Below are 23,098 nucleotides of genomic sequence, written 5' to 3' on the forward strand. Positions count from 1 at the left end.
GTGGAAATCCCTCTTCAAATACATACAATCCGGATGGAGAGCTCTCCCGAATTTGAAAAGGGAGGAAACAAGGAGGACGTAATAGTTCTAAACCAGTTAAAAACACTAACTATCAACCTCCTTATTTATTGAAACCCTAGGAAAGGGACAACCCAAATGACTGTACTGCATGTGGTCAACGTTTGGATAGAATCGAGGGAGAAATGCAATTAATGAAAATGGACGTGAAGCGGGTGCAGTCTGAGTACACTAACTCAACAAGAACATTGACTAAACTTGAAGATAAAATGAGCCAATTGATGAGCATGATGGGTGACATCAAAAGAAAAACTGGCACAAGTATTCCTAGCAATACAAAAAAATCCTCGTAAGGAAGGGAAGGAACACGTGAAAGCAACAGTGCTCTAATCGGGCAAAGTACTAAGTAGCCCAAAAAACTCTACTCAGGAGGTAAATATGGAGAATACTGATGATCTTCAAGAAAGACCCCTAGAGATTGAAGATGAACGGGAGTCAGAGGAGGTAATTGCACTGGCAGCTGAGCCAAAAAAAGAAATAACTAAAGATTTTATCGTTGCAAAGATCCCATTCCCTTCAAGACTAGAAGAAAAATAAAAGCGAAATGAAGACGAGTTTGTAAGTTTTCTAAACTTGTTCAGAACATTAAACATTAACCTGCCCTTAATCGAATTAATTGAGAAAGTTCCTAAGTACGCTAAGTTTTTAAGGAAAATTACGTCTAGGAGTAGGAAAATTAAGGTAAGTGAACAAGTTAATATAAGTGCTTCCTGTAGTGCTATTATTTCAAGATAAGTTCCCAAAAAATTGAAAGACCCTAGAAGTTTTACCATTCCTAGAGAGATAGGGAGCATTCATTTTAATAGAGCTCTATATGACCTAAGAGCTAGTATTAATTTAATACCTCTATCCATTTTTGAAAAACTCAGGTTAGGGTGTATTGGAAGATGTGTTAGTCCAAGTATGTAGCTTCATCATCCCAGTAGATTTTGTGGTTCTAGATTTTTAAGAAGATCGAGAGATACCGATCTTACTAGGTAGACCTTTTCTAGCCATCTCGAGGTCCACCATTAATTTAGAAAAAAATGAATTAACAATGAAAATCAATGGTGAGACTGGAATTTTTAAATGTGGTCATCAACCGAGCAAGGAAAGTAGGAGGAAGTTAGGGAGCAGTGTAAGGAATTATTTGTTTCTAACATTCCCAAGTCAAAGGACATACTTCTTTTAATGCATACAGGTCGAAAAAATAGGTTTAAGGAAAGGGATAAGTGGGAAAAAAGGTGGAATGGCATGACAGAAGATGGACTAATACTGATAGAACTGAAAAATCTTTGATTTGTGAACTAATGATACTGTAGGATGAATTCGGCAGTAAGACTTTTGAATTGATGTTTAAATTTTGTAAATTATTGTATATTAAGCTAACTATTTACTATAGATTTTAATTTTCATTAACTTTATGTTTTTTTTAAAACCGTAACACTCTAGAAAGTGGAATTTTGAGTGAAAACAGATCCAGTGTCGCAGCACAAGAATCCCGTGCTGCAACACCAAGGGAAGATTTAATGAAATTAAGAAAATTCTTTTGATGTCGCGGCGTAAACTTCAAGTGTCACGACACCGAAGCCAGTATACCCAGAAATCCAAAAGTCTAGAGTGTGTCACAACAACGAACCCCGTTGTCGCAAAAATGGTAAACTGGGAAGGATGTCGCGACATGGAACCCCAGTGTTGCGACATCGCTGCAATTTTCTAGAGGGTTGACCCGACCCATTTGTGCAACTAGGTGAATTAAACCCCACCTTACTCAATTTTTAACCCTCAAAACAACTATTTTATAACCTAAATAAATATTATACCCTTAGTTAAACATCTTTTAACCCCCTTAATTTCTTAAAACCTTTCAAACCCTTTAAACCTTAAAACTCACTTTTCCCTTATTCATTTTGATTTACTTGGAAAAATTTCTTCTCTCAATCTTACTCGATGCAGGAAAGGATGGAAACATCTCAAGGAGTGACAAATAAACTAACGTGATAAGGAATCTAATGATTCATACAATGTCAAGGGTTCCTAACTCAACTTTTACTATTCTATTGAACTCATTTGCTTGATATTTTATTAGTTAGTAAAACTAAACATGATGCCTCCTAAAAAGTTAGATAATGAACTAGAATCATTGACGATTCCAAACCCCTTTAATTTTCCAAACCCGAATATTGAAAAATATTTTGTTGAACATTAAGGGAAAACCTTTATTCAAGAGTGGGGATTTGATCCATCCATGATTCTTTGTAAGGAGATATCACCTTTGGTTAGATATAATAGGTGTAAGCTTTTTTGGATGATCCCAAAGACAGTGCTATGGTTCCTGTTGTTCAAGAGTTTTATGCATCATTACGGGACCAAGACTCTAAAAACGCTGAAGGCCATATGTGGGAAATGGTACCTGTGCCAAGGAAAGAAGTGTGACTAACCCCTAGAATTATTTGTGACTTTTATAATGCACCATACTATGAAAAATATTTTATTGATGAAACTGATTTAGAGTTTTTTTGAGACATAGATGTGGACAACTGGAAACACGAAAATAGACACTTTTTCATGCCGTTTTAAACTCAAATTCACGTAGTTTCATAGTAATTATTGTATATATATATATATATATAATAATTATAAAATAATTAAATTGTACTTAAATTATTAACATGTTGAATTTTAATTAATTTTATAATAAATTTTCATTAATTTTGATTTATTTTCAATAGATTCACACAAAGGGCGAAAATTGGCTTGGCAGACATTGCTGGAAGCACAAAACCGAGAAGCGATTTTGAAGCATCAAGTCGAATTAATTTGTCAGACTAAAACGTTCCAAATTATGAATATTAATTCATAATATAATTAATTTTAATTTTAATCCAATTTATTTTGGGCTAAATAATTATTATTAATTAAATTATGAAAAGAGGCCCAATTGTGTTGAACCGAGAAAACCGATCCAACCGAGTAATGAGCTACCCAAAACTGTCCCACATACTGACCCAAACAAGTAATTTAGCTGATTATTTGGCTTGCAAAAGAGCCCTTGAAGTCTCCTTGAATTTGCATTCAAGCCCCTCCACTTATTTAGCTTTTCTAGATTTCCCCTACCTAAAAATAGGAAGTTTGAAACCTTCAAACATACCACATGTGTGGCCGGCCATGGGGGGAGTCTATGGCTGCTAATTTTTGCTATTTTTAGCAGCCTACTCAACCTATAAATACCCCCTTGTCTAATCATTTCAAACACACCTCTCATTCTTTCATTCTTCACTTCGCTCTCATTTTCTCTCTTCTAAACCCCTTCCTTTGTTCTTCTTTTTCCCTTCCATTCCCTTGCCGATTTCCCCTCTTGTAAAAGAGCCCTTCAACCACCGCTGGAAAAAGCATTCAAGTGCTAGTAGAAGACTCGGTTCAATAAGAACAAGCGAAGAAGGAGGAGCGGAGCAAACTAGTCAAGCTTCGGAGAAACACCAAATTTGATTCTAGTTCCCTATCCTTTAATTTTTATTGTTGTTGTTACGAACATGTTTATGAATACTTGTTATGTTGATATGTTTAATTTAATTAATCTGGCTTAAATTTAATTCACGTTAGGTTGATTGCATTTCGTCCACTTAACTTATTAAAATTGTGTTTGTGTTGTTATAGGCCTTAGTAAGTTGTTTGATTAAGTAAAATCATGATTAAGTTATTCTTGCATTATAATTGTAAGGTAACTAATGAATTAATTATTTAATCGTGTTGAAATTGTAATTAATTGATAGAATACTTAATAATTGCATGTTTAATCTTGTAAGGTAGTTGAAGGTTAAATTAGCAACGGTATTAGACGATACATTAGCCTTGCATAACTTGCAAGATTATTGTGATTAAATTGTTTCAAGGTAGGGATACATTGTTACCTCACTTAATCTTTTATGTGCTTATGAAGATTGATTAATTGTTTGAACTGACATTGGAAAATGTTAAAGAGATTAGTTAATTTAATAAATATGTATGAGCAGTAGTTAGCAAATTACCAAGTTGCCGTGAATTTATTCGTAACAACATGAACATGAGTTTAGTAATCCTAAGTTAAGAAATGTAATTAATCTAAAACAATTATGTCATCTTGATTAAAATCATATTTTGAAATCGTGCATTGGAACTTTTATTTTTATTTTACTTAGTTAAATTTTCGTTTTAATCACTTTCTCAAAATCAAAATATTTTCTTCACCAAAATGTTTTAAATTGCATTCATAAATAATTCTTTTCACATTCCATGTGGGTACGATAACTCAATATTTACTTGTTGCAATTGTGTACACTTGGACATTTTCATCATTCCAAGTTTTTAGTGTCATTGTCGGAGACTATTTTAAAACTAATTATTTCTGAACTTGTGAATTTGGCATTTTGGTTTATTTTTCTGTTCAATTTTAACTTAATTAATTTTTCTATGTTAGTTTCAGGTGTTTTTGAGTATTGATCAAATTGTCAATTTACTCCCCATAGACCCTGAGATTGAATGAACTTTTTGACAATGAAGAAGACAAGCAAGTCAGATAAGGACCGAAGAGATGAACTTAAAAAATCTGAATCAAAGAAATAGAGCAAACCCTGCTCAAAATCCTATTCTTATTGCTGATGATAGGGATAGAGCTCTAAGACAGTCTGTTGTGCCAATGTTTCATGATCTTAATCCGGGTATTCAGAGACCCGAAATCGAGGCACAATAGTTCGAGCTGAAGCTAATCATGTTCCAGATACTTCAAACAGTGGGCTAATTCAGTGGAATGCCTACCAAATATCCACACCTTCACTTAAGATTGTTTATGGAAGTGAGATATTTTTTCAAGCTAGCCAGAGTACCCGAAGATGCACTACGATTAAAGCTATTCCCATAATCGCTAAGGGACAAAGCTCGAGCCTGGTTCAACTAATTGCCACCAAATGCCATTTCCACATGGGAAGAGTTAGCAGAAAGATACCTCATGAAGTATTTCCTACCTAGCAAGAATGCTAAGTTGAGGAATGAGATCACTACCTTCTAGAAAATGAATGATGAGTCCTTGTATGAGGCATGGGAAAGGTACAAAGAATTATTACGGAAGTGCCCTCATCACGAAATCCTTCATTGCATCTAACTTAAGACGTTCTATATTGGTCTCAAAGCTCATACGAGGATGGTAGTGGACGCTTCTGCTAATGGTGCTTTCCTTTTCAAGTCTTATAACGAGGCGTATGAAATCATTGAGAGGATTGCCAGAAACAATTATCAATGACCAACCAATCAAACAGCCTCAGGAAGACTAGTCGTTGGAGTACATGAAGTGGACGCTCTCACTTCACTTGTATCTCAGGTATCTTCAATTTCCTCGATTCTTAAAAATTTCACCACTAATGGGTTTAATAATTTTGCATCTCAGCCACCCAATCAATTTGAAAATATAGCACGTGTCTATTATAGGGAAGGAAATTTGTTCAAAGAATGTCCATCAAACCCAGAATCCGTGTATTACACGGGTAACTAGAACCAAAATTGAGGAAGGCAAGGACTACAATCCAATTTCTACAACCCATTTGGGCGAAACCACTCTAATTTCTCTTGGAGTAACCACGGGGCTGGATCCAATAACATTTATGCCCAACCCAGACCGACCCAGCCACCTGTCTTTACTCAACAAGTTTAGAAGCAACCTTAAGCTGAATCTTCCAATGACTTAGAAAACCTATTGAAGGCATACATAGCCAAAAATGATGCCATAATCCAAAGCCAAACAACCATATTGAAAAACATGGAAAACCAAATGGGCCAACTTGCCACTAAACTTAGAAACCGTCCACAATGTGCTTTGCCTAGTGATACAGAGGATCTGAGAATACTGGGAAGGAGCATTGTAAAGCGTTGACATTGAGGAGCGGAAAGACATTAGTGCCCAATACTGTCGAAGTTGAAGAGGAATCAGCTGATGCTCAAGACTCAGTGGAAGTTCAACTGAGTGTTGAAATTCTAGTTTCGCCAGAACCAAAATCTGTAAAATCTGATAAGTTAACTTCTAAACTAGTCAATTCTGATAAACTAACATCTTCGTTAGATGCAAAATTGCCACAGAAGATGAATCAACTAGTCCAAGTAAAGAATCCTCCACCAACTTACCCTTAAAGACTTTAGAAGTAGAAGCAGAAGCAAGAAGTCTAGTTCAAGAAGTTTCTAGACGTACTCAAGCAACTTCATATCAACATTCCTTTGGTTGAAGCACTTGAAAAAATTTTGAATTGTATCAAATTCATAAAGGATATCCTATCTAAGAAATGAAGACTTGGAAAATTTGAAATGGTAGCCCTGACAAAGGAATGCAGTGCATGTCTTCAAGACAAACTACTCCTAAAGTTGAAAGATCCTGGATGTTTTACCATACCTTGCAACAGTGGAACAACTTATTGTGGTAAGACACTATGTGATTTGGGTGCGAACATCAACTTGATGTCCATGTCCATATTCAGAAGTTGGGGATAAGTGAAGTTAGACCTGTTACGGTTACACTTCAATTAGTAGATCGATCCTTAACACATCCAGAAGAAAAATAGAGGATGTTTTGGTACATGTGGATAAATTTATTTTCCCTGCTGACTTTGTTATTCTAGACTTTGAAGCAGATAAAAAGGTGCCAATCATCCTAGGAAGGCCTTTCCTAGCAACTGGAAGGACCCTTATTGATGTGCAGAAATGCAAGCTTACTATGTGCGTTCAGGACGATCAGGTAACATTTAATGTTTTCAAGTCTATGCGATTTCCTGACACAGTTGATGATTGTTCTACAGTATTTGATTTAGAGGAATTAGTCATGAAAAGCGAACTCAACTACATTGAGGACCCGTTGGAACAAATTTTGACATCAGACCCTCCAAGTGAAGAAGAGGGAGAGGAATACTTAGGTTTGATAGAAGCAAATCAAAGCGAATTTAATCTGTAATCCAGCTTTGAGTCTTTAGAGTTAGAGAATAGGGTTATGCCCAACCAAAAGTGTCAATTGAGGAGCCACCTAAATTAGAACTGAAGGTACTTCCCTCACATTTAAAATATGTTTATTTAGGTAACACTTCTAATTTGCCTGTGATTATTTCAGCAGAATTGATCGAAGAGCAAGAAGAGAAACTCATCCAAGTATTGAAATAATTTAAGAAGGCTATCGGATAGACCATAGCCAATATTCATGGCATTAGTCCGTCTGTATGAATACACAAGATCGTCTTGGAAAATGGCCAGAAAGGGACAATTGATGGACAACAAAGAGTAAACCCCATCACGAACGACGTGGTAAAAAAAGAAATCATTAAGTGGTTAGATGTGGGCATAATTTACCCCATCTCAGACAGTTCATGGATAAGTCCAGTCCAATGCGTGCCAAAGAAAGGAAGTATTACGAATGTTGAGAATGAGAATAACAAGTTGATACCGACTAGAACGGTTACGAGATGGAGAATTTGCATCGATTATCAGAAGTTGAACAAGGTGACTAGGAAATATCACTTTCCTTTACCGTTTTTAGACCAGATGCTGGACAGACTCGCAAGGCGAGACTATTACTATTTTCTCTATGGATACTCGAGGTATAATCAGATTATAGTAGCACTAGATGATCAACACTAAACAACATTCACATGCCCGTATGATACATTTGCATTTAGACGCATGCCATTTGGTTTATGTAATGCACCTGCTACATTTCAAAGGTGTATGATGTCTAGTTTTACTAACATGGTTTAAAAATACTTGGAAGTGTTTATGGATGATTTTTCAGTATTTGGAGATACATATGATGATTTTTTAGCCAATCTAGCCAAGGTACTAAGGCAATGCGAAGAAACAAACCTCATACTTAATTGGGAAAAGTGCCATTTTATGGTACGAAAATGTATTGTTCTAGGGCATCGAATAACAAGACATGGAATCAAGGTAGATGAAGAAAAGGTAGATGTTATTGAGAAACTCCCACCTCTGACATCTATAAAGGGTGTTAAAAGAAATTATGTCTAAGCGTAACAAAAGTCAAGGTAAGAGAACAAGTTAATTTAAGTGCCTCCTATAGTCTTATTATTTCAAGACAGGTTCCCCAAAAATTAAAAAACCCAAGAAGCTTTACGATTCCCATGGAGATAGGGAGCTTTCATTTTAATAGAGCTCTATGTGACCTAAGAGCTACTATTAATTTAATGCCTCTATCTATTTCTGAAAAGATCAGGTTGGGGGATTTAAAACAACTTAAATAACATTACAGTTGGTTGACAAGTCTTCAGTACATCCAAAAAGGGTATTGGAAGATGTGTTGGTTGATCTGTCGTGATTCTATGTAGCTGATTAAACTAGTTTTCACATTTAAGAAGATTGAATACAAGCATTTTCGTTATGTTTTAATTAAGTTCCTTTAGTTTTATTTACATTTAATAAAATGTTCATATTGAGTCTTTCATTAACCTTAAGGGCTAAATGAGGCCTAAAGGAGAGCTAAGATACATCGTGAGTGTGCAAGAGACTATTAGAAAGCATTTCGGGTCAATACTGGACGCTATGTCGCAACATGGGAGATTCAATATGGGAACATAGAAAGAAGAATAGAGAAAGTGAGAAACTGCCTTCAATGTCGTGACACAACCTGACGGTGTCGCGACATACCCCTAAAGACAGATGCATAGGAGTAGATTGGCTGCTATGTCGCGACATTGTCTCTGTGACGGGAATAAAACACAAAGTAAGGGCATTTTGGTCTGCACACTCAAACTTAATGCTCGGAAATGTCAGCTAACCTAGGTTTAAGGATGACGACTACCTCAAGGCTATAAATAGGCCACTTTGGGACACATTGGAGACATTCCATTACCTTAGATTCTCTCTTTAGGTTTAAGTTTTATTTTCTTGCTTTCTTTAGGTTTTCATAATTTGAGTTTATTTGTTATTTGTCTCCTTCGAAAGTTCTGATTTATAATGGATATCAACTATTATGGATTCATGCTTATTATCAATATCAATTAGGCTATTCTTAAACTCTCTATTTCAGTCTATTCTCTATGGTTACTTCTTTCATTTATTCCATGTTGTTTATGAAGGCTATTAGGAACTAATTCTTTTATAAGGTATTAGCGAGTGAAAGCATGATCTCTTAATTGTTTTCTAGGGTTACTCAATAAATCAATTGTTTGAGAAAGGAAAAACGTGAAACAAGCCCTAGGCCTGACAACCATGGGTAGTCATTAAGGTGGGATTTAACCAAAAATTGGTATTGCCCATTCGTGAATACCTTTACCCCAAGCTACTCTAGACTGAGGTCGAAAGATATATAGTCCTTACTGACTCGTTATGTTAGTGGAAGATCGAAAAATCCTACTAGGGTAGTGACTTGTTGGTTGACAAGGAACTCAAGACGACAATTGATTGGGATTGCTGAAGCGAGCTAATCACCTATCTTCATATTCGATTCATTTTATTCTTTATATCTCTTGAAATTCAATTCTTTTATGTTATTTTATGTTATTTAAGAAACCCTAAAATTATCTCTTATTTTACTTTCGTACTATAAGTGACTTAAAGTATTCATTAAATCTTTAATTGTTTAGGTTAATATTCATTTAGTACTCACCTCCCTTTGGTACGACCCTCAGAGTACTCACCTACTTCATTGTACAATTTATATTACAACTCATCTCATATACTTGTGGATACCGCCTTATAACTCTCTATTTTATTGCAATATTCACTCTGGACATTAGTACGTGCGGAGGCGATCAAGTTGTTGACGCCATTGCCGGAGAGGTAATGTCACTAGACTGATTTTAACTTTTGCATTTTAAAGCATAATGAGGAAATTGTTAAGGTGTAGATATAGTTTATTCTAACAGTATATGACATTAACAATATCCAGGTCTTAGAGACATTATTCGGTACAACTTGGTTCCGACCTAGCATATCTCGACCTATTATTCATAATACACATTTTAAACTAAACCAGAATTTATTAACCTGGATTACTTGTAATGTCAGATTTGTTAATTTCACTAACGAAGATCCTATAGCATTCCTAAAGAAATTTGACCATATATGCAGCACTGACAGCTATGCAGGAGTTCTACCAGAGACTATCAAATTATTTTCGGCTCTATTTGTGCTAGGGGGAAAGGCAAAATTATGGTTAGAAACATTCCCTCTAGAAACTATTACTACCTGAGTTAATTTTGTGCAACTATTTCTTTGTCGAGCATTGCTAATATACAGTTATTTTTTTAAGTAGCTATATACAGTTATTTTATTTTCAGCAAGGTATCACTGAAACCTTCACTACACCAAAACAGGCTTTTAGCGGCACTTTTGGCGGCGCTTGGACAAAAAATGTTGTAAAAATTAAGCATTAGCGGCACTTTATGAAAATCGCCACTAAAGATAAAAAAACGCCACAAAAAACCCAAGCCCAACGGCGTCGTTTTCTTACCTTTCGGGTCTTTAGAAAACGCCGCTAATGCTTGGTTCTTTAGAGGCGTTTTTCAAAAAGCGCCGCTAATGCTGAGTACATGATTACTGATTATTTTTTAATTTATATATTAAAAAATTTCTTATATAATTGTAAAAGAGATAGTATTAATTTTAAAACATTGAATTAATTATCACTATAGTTTAGGGTTTTTGGTTTAGGGTATATGATTTATTTACAATTTAAAGCCGATTTAGGAGTTACTATTTTAAGGTTTAGGGAGTATGGATTAGAGATTATGGTTTAAGGGCTGGGATTTAAGGTTTAGGGGTTAGGGGTTAAGGGTTTAGGGGTTAGAGTTAGGGATTTAGGGTTTAAGGATTGAGGGGTCGGGTTAGGGTTTTGGGTTTAGATTAATTATTTATATATTAAATAATTTCTTATATAATCGTAAAAGAGATAGTATTAATTTTAAAATATTGAATTAATTATCATTATAGTTTAGGGTTTATGGTTTGGGGTATATAGTTTAGGGTTTAAGGTTTAAAAGATACTATTTTAAGGTTTAAGGATTATGGGTTTAGGTTTTATGATTTATGGTTTAAGGGTTGGGGTTTAAGATTTAGGAGTTAAGAGTTAGGGGTTTAGGGTTCAGGGTTTAGGATTAGGAGTTTAGGGTTCAGATTAATTAGTGTTTTTAATTTATATATTAAATAATTTCTTATATAATTGTAAAAGAGATAATATAAATTTTAATATATTAAAATTATGATTATAGTTTAAATTATTTAAGAGATAATAGATAAACTTTATATATATTAAATGGTTTAGAATTTAAGATTTACTTGAGATTTGTTAAATGATGAAATTTAAACCATTTGATATATTTAAATATTACATTTAAAAAAACATTGATAAATAAATAAATAAAAGTAATGATTGATATGGATACATAACTATCTATTTTGGATAGGACCAAATTATAACAAATATACGATACTTATAAAATCCAATTTGTTTTCTTATTAAAATATACGATATTTATTTTAAAAGTACTTAGTTTTTTTATAAAAATCCAATTTATAAGAAATAGTAATAATAAATGTTTTATAAAATCACTTAACTAATAATTTTTAGCAGATAAAATAAAGGATTTTTAGCAGAACAAAACGACGTCATTTTGTTCAAAATGAAATGGTTTTTTGTGGCATTTTTATGAAAAGTGCCGCAAAAGGTAAGCAATAGCGGCATTTTTACAAAAAACGCCGCAAATACTTTTAAAAAAATCACGCCATATTATCCCCAAATTTTCGAAATACCTAATTTTCCCCCCTGAAACCCCCAACTTTACAAAATGCCATTGTTTTCATTTATTATCCTTTTTCATTGTTTTAGGTTTAATAAATAAAAACTTTTAACTCCATGCCCATTGCCATTTTTTCTTCCTCAACCCCGATTTTAAACGCCCAAATTTGGAGCCCTAGATTTTTCTCTGCAGAACTTTTGTTAATCCACAAGGTTTAGCTGCTCTATGAGATTCCATCACGGATCTGAAGGACTCGAGGCTCCGTGAATTAGGTCAGTCTTTTATGTTTTTGTTTTTTTTTTTAAAATCTTAGGTTTTCTTTTTTTAACGATTCGAATCTAATTTACTCAATCAATTGGTGGATCTTTGTGATTTTTAAACAACAAAGAATAATATGATGAAGTTGTGAGTGAAAAGAACTCGTTAGATCTTTCATCAACTAACGACTATTCAAAGTTACACGACTATTCTATGGTCTGCGTTATTTTCCTTTTGCTTATTTGGACTTTGAATGTACATTTCTGGTAACTTTTGTTTATGATTTATCAGGATAAGAAAAGGATATTTAAATTCAAATTGACTACTTTTTGAGAAAAGGATGAAGAGGAGGAAGAGGTAGATAATGATGAAGGAGGTTTTCCTGAGCCAGAGAGTATCGGGCATTTGATGAGCACGGAAGGGGAGATTGATGGGAATGAACATGGGGAAGATAGGGATGATGATAATCATGGTGAGACTGGTGAGGAAGAGTTAGGTGTTCAAGAGGATGGGGAATATGAAGATGAAGAAGAGGGTGAAGAGGAGGTGAGGTTTCATATTGCTTGCAATACTTACTACCTGTCATACTTCTATTGTTTACACCATTTGATTAACTTTAGTTTCTTTTTTTTCTACTTATTGCGTTGTTATCTCATATAACTTGAGTTAATTGTTTGATTTAAGTGGCTTTTTTAGATTTTTTCCAAGTAAATATATGGCTTGCTGTTATTTTGTTATTCACTTTCTCACATACACTCGTCCCATGTGCTAATGTTTGCTTTCAAACATCAGGAAAAAAAATGCTGCACTTCTGTCATGCTGTTATCCAAGTGTTTCACATTATAAGTTTATGGTCTTTGTTCACGGTTCTAGCAATTTATAACTGTTACTATTTCTTTTTCCCTTACAAATTATCCACGTGGATTCTTCCCTTATTGAAAAGCCATTATGCACTTACAGTTTGTATGGTTCTCATCTTTCTTGTAAGTCTTTGTATGGTGAGGACAGTTTGGTAATTACCTTAATGTATTCTGGTTTTGGAATTGTAATTGGGAGGAAACCTAGGTAACTTTTTTGTTTCTTCAAGCCTTTAAAAGTTGTAGCTTATTACCTCATCCTCGAACTATTGACTTTTGTTTCCATATATGCTCTTTGTTGAAGATGATGAATTGTAGTTGTCTTTGAAGTTAGTTTTAATCTCTTGTTGACCAAGTTCTTTGTCATGAGAATATACCTGTTACTTGTTCTGTCTAATCAATGGCCCTACCAGACTAAAGTTGTAGGTTCTGTCTGAATATTTTTCTTTGGTTAGATCCAATGTTATTTGTTAATTTTGTCTTTGGCCTTATGATAATATTGGTTTAGCTCACTAAGCAGTTAATAAACAAATCTATGTCAACTTTGTTGGCAAACTTTATGTTCTATGGATTGTAGCTAAATTACAGTTGTAAACCTAATAAGCCACTTCCTAGTGCCATGATTGCCTTATTTTAATGAAGTTTCTATATTAGGTTTCTATTTATGGTATTCTGAGTGGGTTATTGGTGATTTTGGAAATTTTAGTTGATAATCTCATGTTTCTCATAACTTATTTGGCTTTTCTAATCTTGCATATTACTTTTTTGGAGTAGCTTTTGGTTGTGGATTAGGCGTAAAAACTTGTTATTTATAAGTACTACTTGATGTTTGTGGATTAGCTTTTGGAGCCAAGATATTTTGTGTTGTGCTACTGTTATTTTTAATGTCTGCCTATTTGTTTAGTTTGACTGATTGCAGTGTTAGCTTCTTTGGTATCTGGCATTATCTTATAATTTTAGTTGAAAAAGTAACATCAATATTTATTATGATACGGATATCCTTTTTTCTTAAAATTGATATTTGTTTCATTTCTGTTGTATTTATCCTCGAAAAAATTGAAAAAAAGTTCTAATTATTTGAGTTAATTGAATCAACTTGAATTTCTTTTTCAAATTTCGAGTTCAAATTGAATTAAAATTTTGAATTTAAATAACTTTATAAAAATAAGTGATAATGATGAATTCAATTTTAACATCTTAATGTAATTTATTTCTACATTCTGAGTTGCTCTTTACCTCTGTTATGTCATAATGTTTTATAAATCGGATATAAGTGACTATTTAATCTTTGCATTTTAAGGAGGAACTTCCTGTTATTTATTTTAGAATTATTTTTTTAATGTTCATGTTAATGAGCATATGGACTAAGTTTGTAATCTATAGTGGGTTTAAGTCATGGTTTTCATTTGGAGCTTTGTGATTAAAACAATATTATTACTTGAATGGAAATGCATTTGCATTTGTGTATCCTGCAATGGTTTTTAATTGAACTTTGGGGTTGGAGTTGTTATTAGGAAGTAATTGATGTTTTTATGTTGATGTTAATGAATACAATAGACTAAGTTGAATTTTTTATGGGTTCAAGTCATTGGTTTTCATTTGAACTTTGTGATTACAACACAACAATTTACTTGAATGGAAATGCACTTGTGTTTTCATATCCTGCAAAGTTTCTTTAGTCAACTTTGGAGTTGAAATTGTTATTAGGATGTAATTGATGATTTTTTATGATGTTAATGAACATAATAGACCAAGTTTGGGACCTTTTATTTGGTTTAAGTCATTGATATTCATTGAGAATTTGTGCATTGTGATTAGATAATTACTTGAATGAAATGCACTTGTTTGTACCCCGCAATGCATTTTAATACAAGCTTGGGATTCAAATTCAACATTTCTATTACATCTTAGATAGTCAAAATAAACAAAATTTTGATATTATGACTGGGTGAAGTATTTGTATGAAAACTCACGAAGAGGTAATGGAAATTTTTGAAAAATTCAGCATTAATGAATTTTATTGGCATGAATGTCATGAAACAGAAAACCTAGAATTTGAAGCTATAGGAAGTAAAAAGAAAGAATGTAACCAATTAGAGTTTAGTACGCCAAAATTAACAGGCTACAAAATAGAGGAAGAAGGGGATAATGTAGAACAAGAGAAAAATCATATGGTAACCAAACTGGATTGGTGGAGACAAAGTAAGGAACAACCAGAGAAAATTACACCAAATTCGATAAAAATGGTACCATCCATCGTCAAACCCCCTGTGTTGGAATTAAAGCCATTACTCGAGCATTTAAAGTATGATATTTGGGAGAACAAAATACGTTACTAGTAATTATTGCTGCTTGCTTAGATGAAAAACAAGAAGAAGCTCTACTGAATGTCCTGAGTATGTATAAAAAAGTGATAGGATGGACCATTACTGATATTAAAGGAATCAATCCTGTATTCTACCAACACAAGATCATATTAGAGGAAGGAACAAAAACATGTAGTAGATGCTCAGCGGAGACTTAATCCAACCATGAAGAAAGTGGTAAAAAAGGAATTGATCAAATGGTTAGACGCATGTATTATTTATGCTATCTTTGATAGTGAATGGGTTAGCACGACCTAATGCGTTCCAAAGAAGGGAGGTCTAATTGTAGTTGAGAACAATAAGAATAAATTGATTCCAACCCAAATAGTTACTGGTTGGAGGGTATGTATTGATTCTAGGAAACTAAACGATGCAACAAAAAAAAAGCCACTTCCTATTTCCCTTCATTGACTAAATGCTGGATCAGTTAGCAGGAAAAGACTTATTGTTTTCTTGATGGGTATTTTAGGTATCATCGAATTCCAATTCACCCTGATGACCAAGAGAAAACTACTTTCATGTGCTCTTTCGGTACGTATGCCTTTAAAAGAATGCCATTTGGATTACGCAATGCTTCAGTAACTTTTATGAGATGCATGACTGTTATCTTTGTTGATATGTTGGTAGAAGGTTCGGACGTTTTCATAGACGATTTTCAATTTATGGAAACTCGTATCAAGAATGTTTGGGTAATCTTAAGAAAGTGCTAAAACGATGTTAGGAAACTAACCTAGTGCTCAATTGGTAAAAATGTCATTCTATGGTAAAAGAGGACTAGTCCTAGGGCACCAAATATCAAGAAAGGGTATGGAAGTAGATAAAGCAAAATTTGATGTGATTAAACATCTTCCACATCCAACTAACGTGAAAGGTGTTCAAAATTTTTTAGGCCATGCAGGTTTCTATTGAAGATTTATTAAAGATTTTGCTCATATTTCTAAACCTTTAAATCAACTTCTTCAGAAAGAAACACCTTTCATGTTTGACCAAAGTTGCGTTGAAGCCTTTGAGGTAATAAAAGCAAAACTCATATATGCCTATATAATAATCATTTCAAATTGGACAAAAACCTTTATTATTATGTGTTATTCTAGTGATTATGTAGTAGGTGCAGTTTTGGGAAAAAAACTGGAATAATTTATTTGGAGCTATTCATTATGCCAGCAAAATGTTGAATCCAACGAAGTATAATTATACTACAACTAAAAATAGATGTTGGCAGTAGTATTCGCTTTCAAATAATTTTGACCTTATTTAATGGCAAGTCGAGTCTATGTTTACACTAATCACTCTGCATTAAAATATGCTTTGAAGAAAAAAGAAACAAAAGCCAAATTAATGAGATGGGTTTTGTTACTTCAGGAATTTGATTTATGGGTTATGGACAGAAAATGAACAGAAAATCAAATAGCAGATCATTTATCCATAATTGAGTGCAATCTACAGGTAGAAGATATAGAAGAATTGAGGAGACCTTCACAGATAAGCAACTATTCAGGTTAGACATCAATCAACCTAGACATGGCAAGCATAAAACACCGTGGTATGTGGACTATGTTAATTATATTACACGAGGGGTCTTCCCGCCTCAAGTGTCTTGGCAGTAGAAAAAATGGATAATTCACGAATCCAAAAATTATGTGTGGGAGGAACCATACGTGTTTCGACAATGCACAGACCAATTAGTTCGACGGTGTGTAGTATAAGAAGAGATAAACGATATTTTACACAGATGCCACACATCTCCCTTCGGAGGACATTTTGGTGGAGAAAGGACATCCCAGAAAATGTTACAATAAGGATTTTACTAGCCCACTATGAACAGATATCCTTATGAATTCGTACAAGGATGTGATAGATGACAGAGAATCGAGAACATATCTAAAAGAGATTTAATGCCACAAACATGGATAATTGAAGTCGAACTGTTTAATGTTTGGGGGATTGATTTCATGAGACATTTTCCAAGTTTTTTTGAAAATCAGTATATCCTCTTTGTAGTTGGCCAAATTTCAAAATGGGTCAAAGTTGTTGCACTTCCCAGTAATTATACAAGGTCAGTTGTAAGATTTTTAAGAAAAAACATATTCACCAGATTTGGTACACTAAGAGCATTGGTCAATGACGAAAGATCTCACTTTTGTAGCAAGTAGTTCGAAACAGCTTTGGCTAAATACAACATAAGGCACCGAATGACCACGGCATATCATCCACAGGAAAATGGAAAAGCAAAGGTATTCAACTGAGAAATAAAATAGATTTAGGAGAAAACGATAAATCCAAGCCGAAAGGATTGGGCGGCTAAGCTAAACGATGCCTTATGGGCTTATAAAACAAAATATTTAACTATGTTAGAAATGTCTCTGTACAAGCTGGTCTATGGTAAGAATTGTCATTTACCAAATGAATTAGAAAGGAAAGCATATTGGGCAATTAAGGAGTTAAATTTAGATACTGTCACACCCCAAAATAAGGCTTAGAAGTTTCGAGGGTATTTTAGGAATTTTAGCCTAAATGTGCTCGAAATTTTGTAAGGCTGGTATTCAATAATGTTTTCGACAATGGCTATTAGGGAATTGAGTCAATTTTTGAAAATGAGTTTTAAATCCTTTAATTTTTTAAAAGGGGCTGATTTGTGACAGGGTTAAAATTGTGGATGTTTATGTTGTAGTTTTAAACCCTTTTCCCAGTTTGTTTTCATGATAGCTTTGTTTCTCCCTTGCTTTTACCATCCCTTTCTCTCCCTTGCTCCACTAATTTATTTTTAATATCCAAACTATAATTACTTGATTTCCTATCATTTCCAAGCATTAAACCTTTACAAATCCTCTAGAAAACACCCCGAAATTCCATCAATTTCATCATCTTCTTCACTTGTGGATTTTTCAGATTTGCATTAAAAACTTTTTATTTCTTACATCAAAGGTAACCATTTGCATTCTTATTAGTTTTTAATGTTATGGGTCTTTGAAACTGAATTTTTAGCTGCTAAACCTCATGTTTTGATTAAAAGACGAAAATAAGGTCGTTAAAGGTGAATTTCATATTTTTGAGTAAAAACATGTTTTCAAAGTGTTTTTCAACTTATTTTAACATTATTATAATGTTTCTAAAGTTACTTTGAAGTTTCATTAAGGAATTCTCAAGTTTTAATAAATTTTTGTCATAATAGCCAAAAAGTGTCGAAAAATTTTGATACCTTGAAATAGGTAGTTTTGTATAGTTTAAAGGTTGGGAATTAGTCCTAGATGAATATGAAAATGAATGGAACTTGTTTCATGGAAAAGGGGTAAGTGTAGATTGAGGTATTTGTGTTTTAAGTTTGTTATGTTAAAGGGTTCAGTTACATGATAATGTAGTTTGGGCATGTATTTTAAATGGTTTAAGTGAGTCATTGGTTGTCACTTGACTATGTGTATCATGTGATTGTTGTGTGTGAAGCCTCTGCTTCATTAGAGCCTTCTACAAGTTGAAGGAAGAGCTAGTTCGAGCTTTTGGTTTTCTGTGAAAGTTGATATTTTGTGAGTGTTTTGGAATCACTGCTCGTAGATGATTCATGGTGTAATTGGGAATGTAGATGTAGCCTAAACCCCTATTCTATATTCTCAAAGTAAGTGTTCTTATGCCTATGATTAAATGTGATATATGTATGCTTGTGAAATTATGAAATTATGAGCATATATGAGATGCTATGACATATGCTATAAGCATTTGATAACTGATGCGAAAATAAATATGTCAGTATGTTATTCATGCCATGTGGTAGTGTTTATAATGTGCTAATGATGTGAATATGCAGTGCTTATGTGCGGAAAATCAATAAGTAAATATGTGATAACAATGTGGATATTTTGGCCTTGTGTTATTATAAGACCGTTGGATATAGTTGGCATGCCATAGGATTGTGAGTACTCATCTTTGTGATGTTGTTTATGAGGCGTTGAGGCCCAAGGACAATTTTTGGAAAGATAAGGGAATGTGAGCTAAGCTTAATTCACCAGGATATGTGTGTTTGGTGTGCTGGAGAGTGTTAACTATATGCTTCACTTATGGGATAGGTACGACACTATGAGTCAATATTCGTCTGTTGGTGATCCATGTATTCGACGTGTGGTGATAGGGTCCACATTATATTTCTTATCCTCAAGAGCCAAACTATCATAAAACGTGACTGAAAGTGACTAAATGTGATTAAAATGTGTTGTAATATATGCTTAAATATTCATGTGATTAATGTGTAAATATTCATGAAAGATGATAAAATGTGTTAAACATGACATAGGAGTAGAAGATGTTATGATTATATTGCATGTTTGCTTTGTTGATGCATAATGATTTGTTTGCGTAGTGGTTGTTTTGACCATTCACTGAGCTTGTTAAGCTCACCCACTCCTCTTTAATCATTACAGATAAGTAGTGCCGGTGTGAGTGGTATGGTCTCGAGGGGTGATCCAAGCCAGACATTTAGTTGCTATTAGTAGGTGTTTTTTTTATTATTTGTGTTTTTGAGACTTTAAGGCAATGTGGTAGACTTTATATCGGCTTTGGTAAGTCATTTTGGGGCTATTTGCATGTTATTTACGTTTGGAAGCATGTAGATTTTGAATATGATATTTGGATTCTTGTTTGGTTATTTAGAAGCTTATTATCTAGGTGAATAAAGCATGTTATTTAGGGATGAGTTTAAATGATCTAATTGTTGATATATGCTAAATTTTGGTAGTTTGGAGCAAGGTATTGATAATAGGATTACTAAAATGATATCGAAAGTGCAGCAAAACAGAATATAGAATTGTTATTGATACCTTGGCCCGAGTATCAATACTCGAGGTAAATTTATCGATACCTTGCGAAAGGTATCAATAGTTTGAGACACTTGGGAATTTTTGTGAGAATAGAATGCAAGTTTGGTATCGATTTTTCATGTGGTATCAATACCACCTAAAGAAAATATTGATGCCACTCTTTTAGTATGAATAGCTACGTAAAATTTTTGGGAAAATTTGCTAAGTGGTTTCAATGCTCGATGTATCTCCATTTTATGTTTGTTAATCGTATGTTAGCATGGTTAAACATTAATTTCAGTTTGCATGTCTTAATTTTCGTATGATTGATATAGCAACAAAAGAAAATAAAGATGCTTGTATACTAAATGTGATGGTTATGATGAAATCTATGTGACACAGTGGTGTAACGTCCTAGAACTCAGACTCGGTGACCGGGCTGGGTATAGGGTGTTACATATCCAAAATTAACAAAGAAAGAAAGATGATTTCAACTCCAAGAATTAGAAGAATTTCGTTTCATGGCTTACAAAAATAAAAAATGTATAAAGAAAGGAGTAGACTTCGACACAATGTGAAGATTAGAAAGCGAGAATTTGTTCCTAAGCAAAAATTCTTACTGTTCAACTCTCGATTGAAATTATTTCCCTGGAAATTGAGATCAAGGTGGACAGCTCCATATACAATACATCAAGTAACCCCTCATGGAACAATAGAGCTAATCGGAAAAGAGGGGTAGTGTTTTCTTGTAAATGGTCAAAGAGTGAAACACTATTTTGGAGGGACAATCAACTCAGTTGTCGATGAACAAATTTTACACTGTAATGCACTAAGGAATGTATCAGGAATTAAGCGGAAGTCAATAACTGAAGAGAGCAATGATGAAGAAGGTAAACAAGGCGTTAGCTCCCCAAGGAACCAAGAAATCTGGTTGCCATGTCGTGACATCACCCCAGAATGTTGCGACAAGGAAAATTTTATTTACTCTAGATCCTATCCTTAACATCATGACATCACCCGGGGATGTCGCGACAACACATCGTAAACTCTGTTTTCTGAATTAACTTAACTACTGACATTTTGTAGTCTAATTATATTAGAATTCCAGTTCTTTAACTGTTTATTTAGTAGAATTAGATTATAACTCTTGAATAAATTATTCTTTCTTTCTAAACTATAAATAGGACACATAGCCACTCTATTTTATTATCAAAGACTAAATTGCGCTTTACTCTCTTTTGCCATCAACAAAGATTAAGGTACAAGAACAATAAAGACAGATTATCCTATAGCAAGTTTTAGTATAGTTCTACTATAAATTCAAGATTACATTTTAACGAAAATTTAATATATTTTATTCAGTTAATTAATATTTTATGAAATATATATCGAATAATGATTTTTAAACAACAATACGATTTTGTCAAAATTTTGTCTGCGACATTTTCAAATTAAGATGTTTTCTTCAAAATGCTCAAACTTGGACTTTTCAATGATATTAAAATTTTGATATTATCATTTCAAAGAAGTTTAAAGAGATTACTTTAATTTTTCTCAAGAAAATCAACATGCTTTTAAATGAATGAGGTATAGATTTAAAAAAAATAGCAAAACATTTTATGCCCCATCACCATGGCCAATGTAATCTTCAAGATTTGTTCATAACACCTAGGCTGGGTTTAGGGGGTTGCATGATACATAAGATTTCTACTCATCTTTTCTTTATTTTATTGATTCCATAGTCCTTTTTCCTCCATATACTCAAGTTTTCCATTGAACTATAATCTTCTGATCTAGTCGGTAATCGTAAGTGGTGATTAGTAAAATTTCATCACACTTCTTTCTTTTTCTTTTTTAGGCTGGAACTTAGATATTGTGTATATTATGTTTTCATTGATTGATTCAATCTGGATCGCTCGAATTTGCTTTAGCGCAAGAGGATCATTAGATCTTCGTTTGAAAGGGTGATAGAGTAAGTTTATTTTCATTCGAATTCATAAGAGGGTTTTATTGGACTATTTAACCAAAACTGACTCATGAGATGATTGTAATTACATACTCGTTTTACCTTGTTATTAATATAAGACAATGCCAATATTATTTCAGTTTTTTTTTGTGTATAAATAAACCGATTTATAATAAAGTCTTGAGAATAATATAATTATTCTTGAAAGGTCCTTAGTTAAGTATTATTGTGGGCTTGGACAATAATAATGCATTGAGACTAATGTGTAGTTGATTGATGACAAAGTATTGTCATTTACATAGGGATGTCAAAATCAATACATGAGTATGTGTTACAGAACAACATACTAAACTGACCCTCATTATATTTCTTTGATTATTATCTATGGTCACAAACATTACTCATAGTGATAACTATGTATATGATCATCAGAATTGAGATCATCATTGTCCCAACATCGTGAATTGTATATTTTAATACAGTCAAATGTCTATCGTAACAGGTTGTACTATAAATACTGATGTGGGATATACCCTAATCCATGTAGTGGGATATGATTGATCAAGATAGGATTTATCTCTTCTACATAATAGGAGTAATATCTTAGGCCACTTGATGAAGTGAGACTAGAAATGCATGGTCATGCTCAAATAAGTTGATATGAGATATCACACTTTTTGTTTATTGTAGTCTGCTCAGAATATCAAGAAATATGATATTGGACTATACAAGTGTCACTATAGCATGACTTGTATCCAATCTAGATATAAAGGATAAAATGATATAATACATGAAAAGTTTATCACAGAAAGGTTAATTCGAATCACGAATTCTTGTAACCTGGGTAGCAATCATACATTGCTAGGTGCCACTCATTGCTTATAACGTTAGAAATTTTCTAGTATTACTAATAACATTACTAGAAACTATTGGGTCACACCCTATAGTAAAAGCAAACAAACTACATTCAAAATACGATGGACATATACCCTCTTACATACATCTTTGGGGGACTGTATCGCTTGTTGAACAATTTCTCCTAGCAGATAGT

At 33.4% G+C, this 23,098-nt stretch overlaps 1 protein-coding gene and 1 non-coding gene across 3 annotated transcripts; one reads left to right on the plus strand and one right to left on the minus strand.

Moving 5' to 3' along the window:
* Positions 1 to 5,071: 5,071 nt before the first annotated feature.
* LOC128035003 (small nucleolar RNA R71) lies at positions 5,072 to 5,178 on the minus strand. The gene has a single exon (XR_008191407.1). It is a non-coding gene; the product is annotated as a small nucleolar RNA R71 (small nucleolar RNA).
* A 7,016-nt stretch (positions 5,179 to 12,194) lies between these two features.
* On the plus strand, positions 12,195 to 12,790 carry LOC128034973 (acidic leucine-rich nuclear phosphoprotein 32-related protein-like). Of its 2 annotated transcripts, none has more exons than XR_008191355.1 (2): positions 12,195 to 12,290; positions 12,366 to 12,790. XR_008191355.1 is itself a non-coding variant. In XM_052624584.1 (2 exons), the coding sequence occupies exons 1-2, from the start codon at positions 12,288 to 12,290 to the stop codon at positions 12,732 to 12,734; spliced, it is 324 nt and encodes a 107-aa protein (XP_052480544.1). In that variant the 5' UTR covers positions 12,195 to 12,287; the 3' UTR covers positions 12,735 to 12,790. The 2 variants fall into 2 exon arrangements, 1 of the variants encoding a protein (XP_052480544.1); XM_052624584.1 differs by having other exon boundaries at positions 12,414 to 12,790.
* Positions 12,791 to 23,098: the final 10,308 nt, after the last annotated feature.

The sequence above is a fragment of the Gossypium raimondii genome, chromosome 11 (genome assembly GCF_025698545.1).
Source record: "Gossypium raimondii isolate GPD5lz chromosome 11, ASM2569854v1, whole genome shotgun sequence".
NCBI classification, from domain to species: Eukaryota; Viridiplantae; Streptophyta; class Magnoliopsida; order Malvales; family Malvaceae; genus Gossypium; species Gossypium raimondii.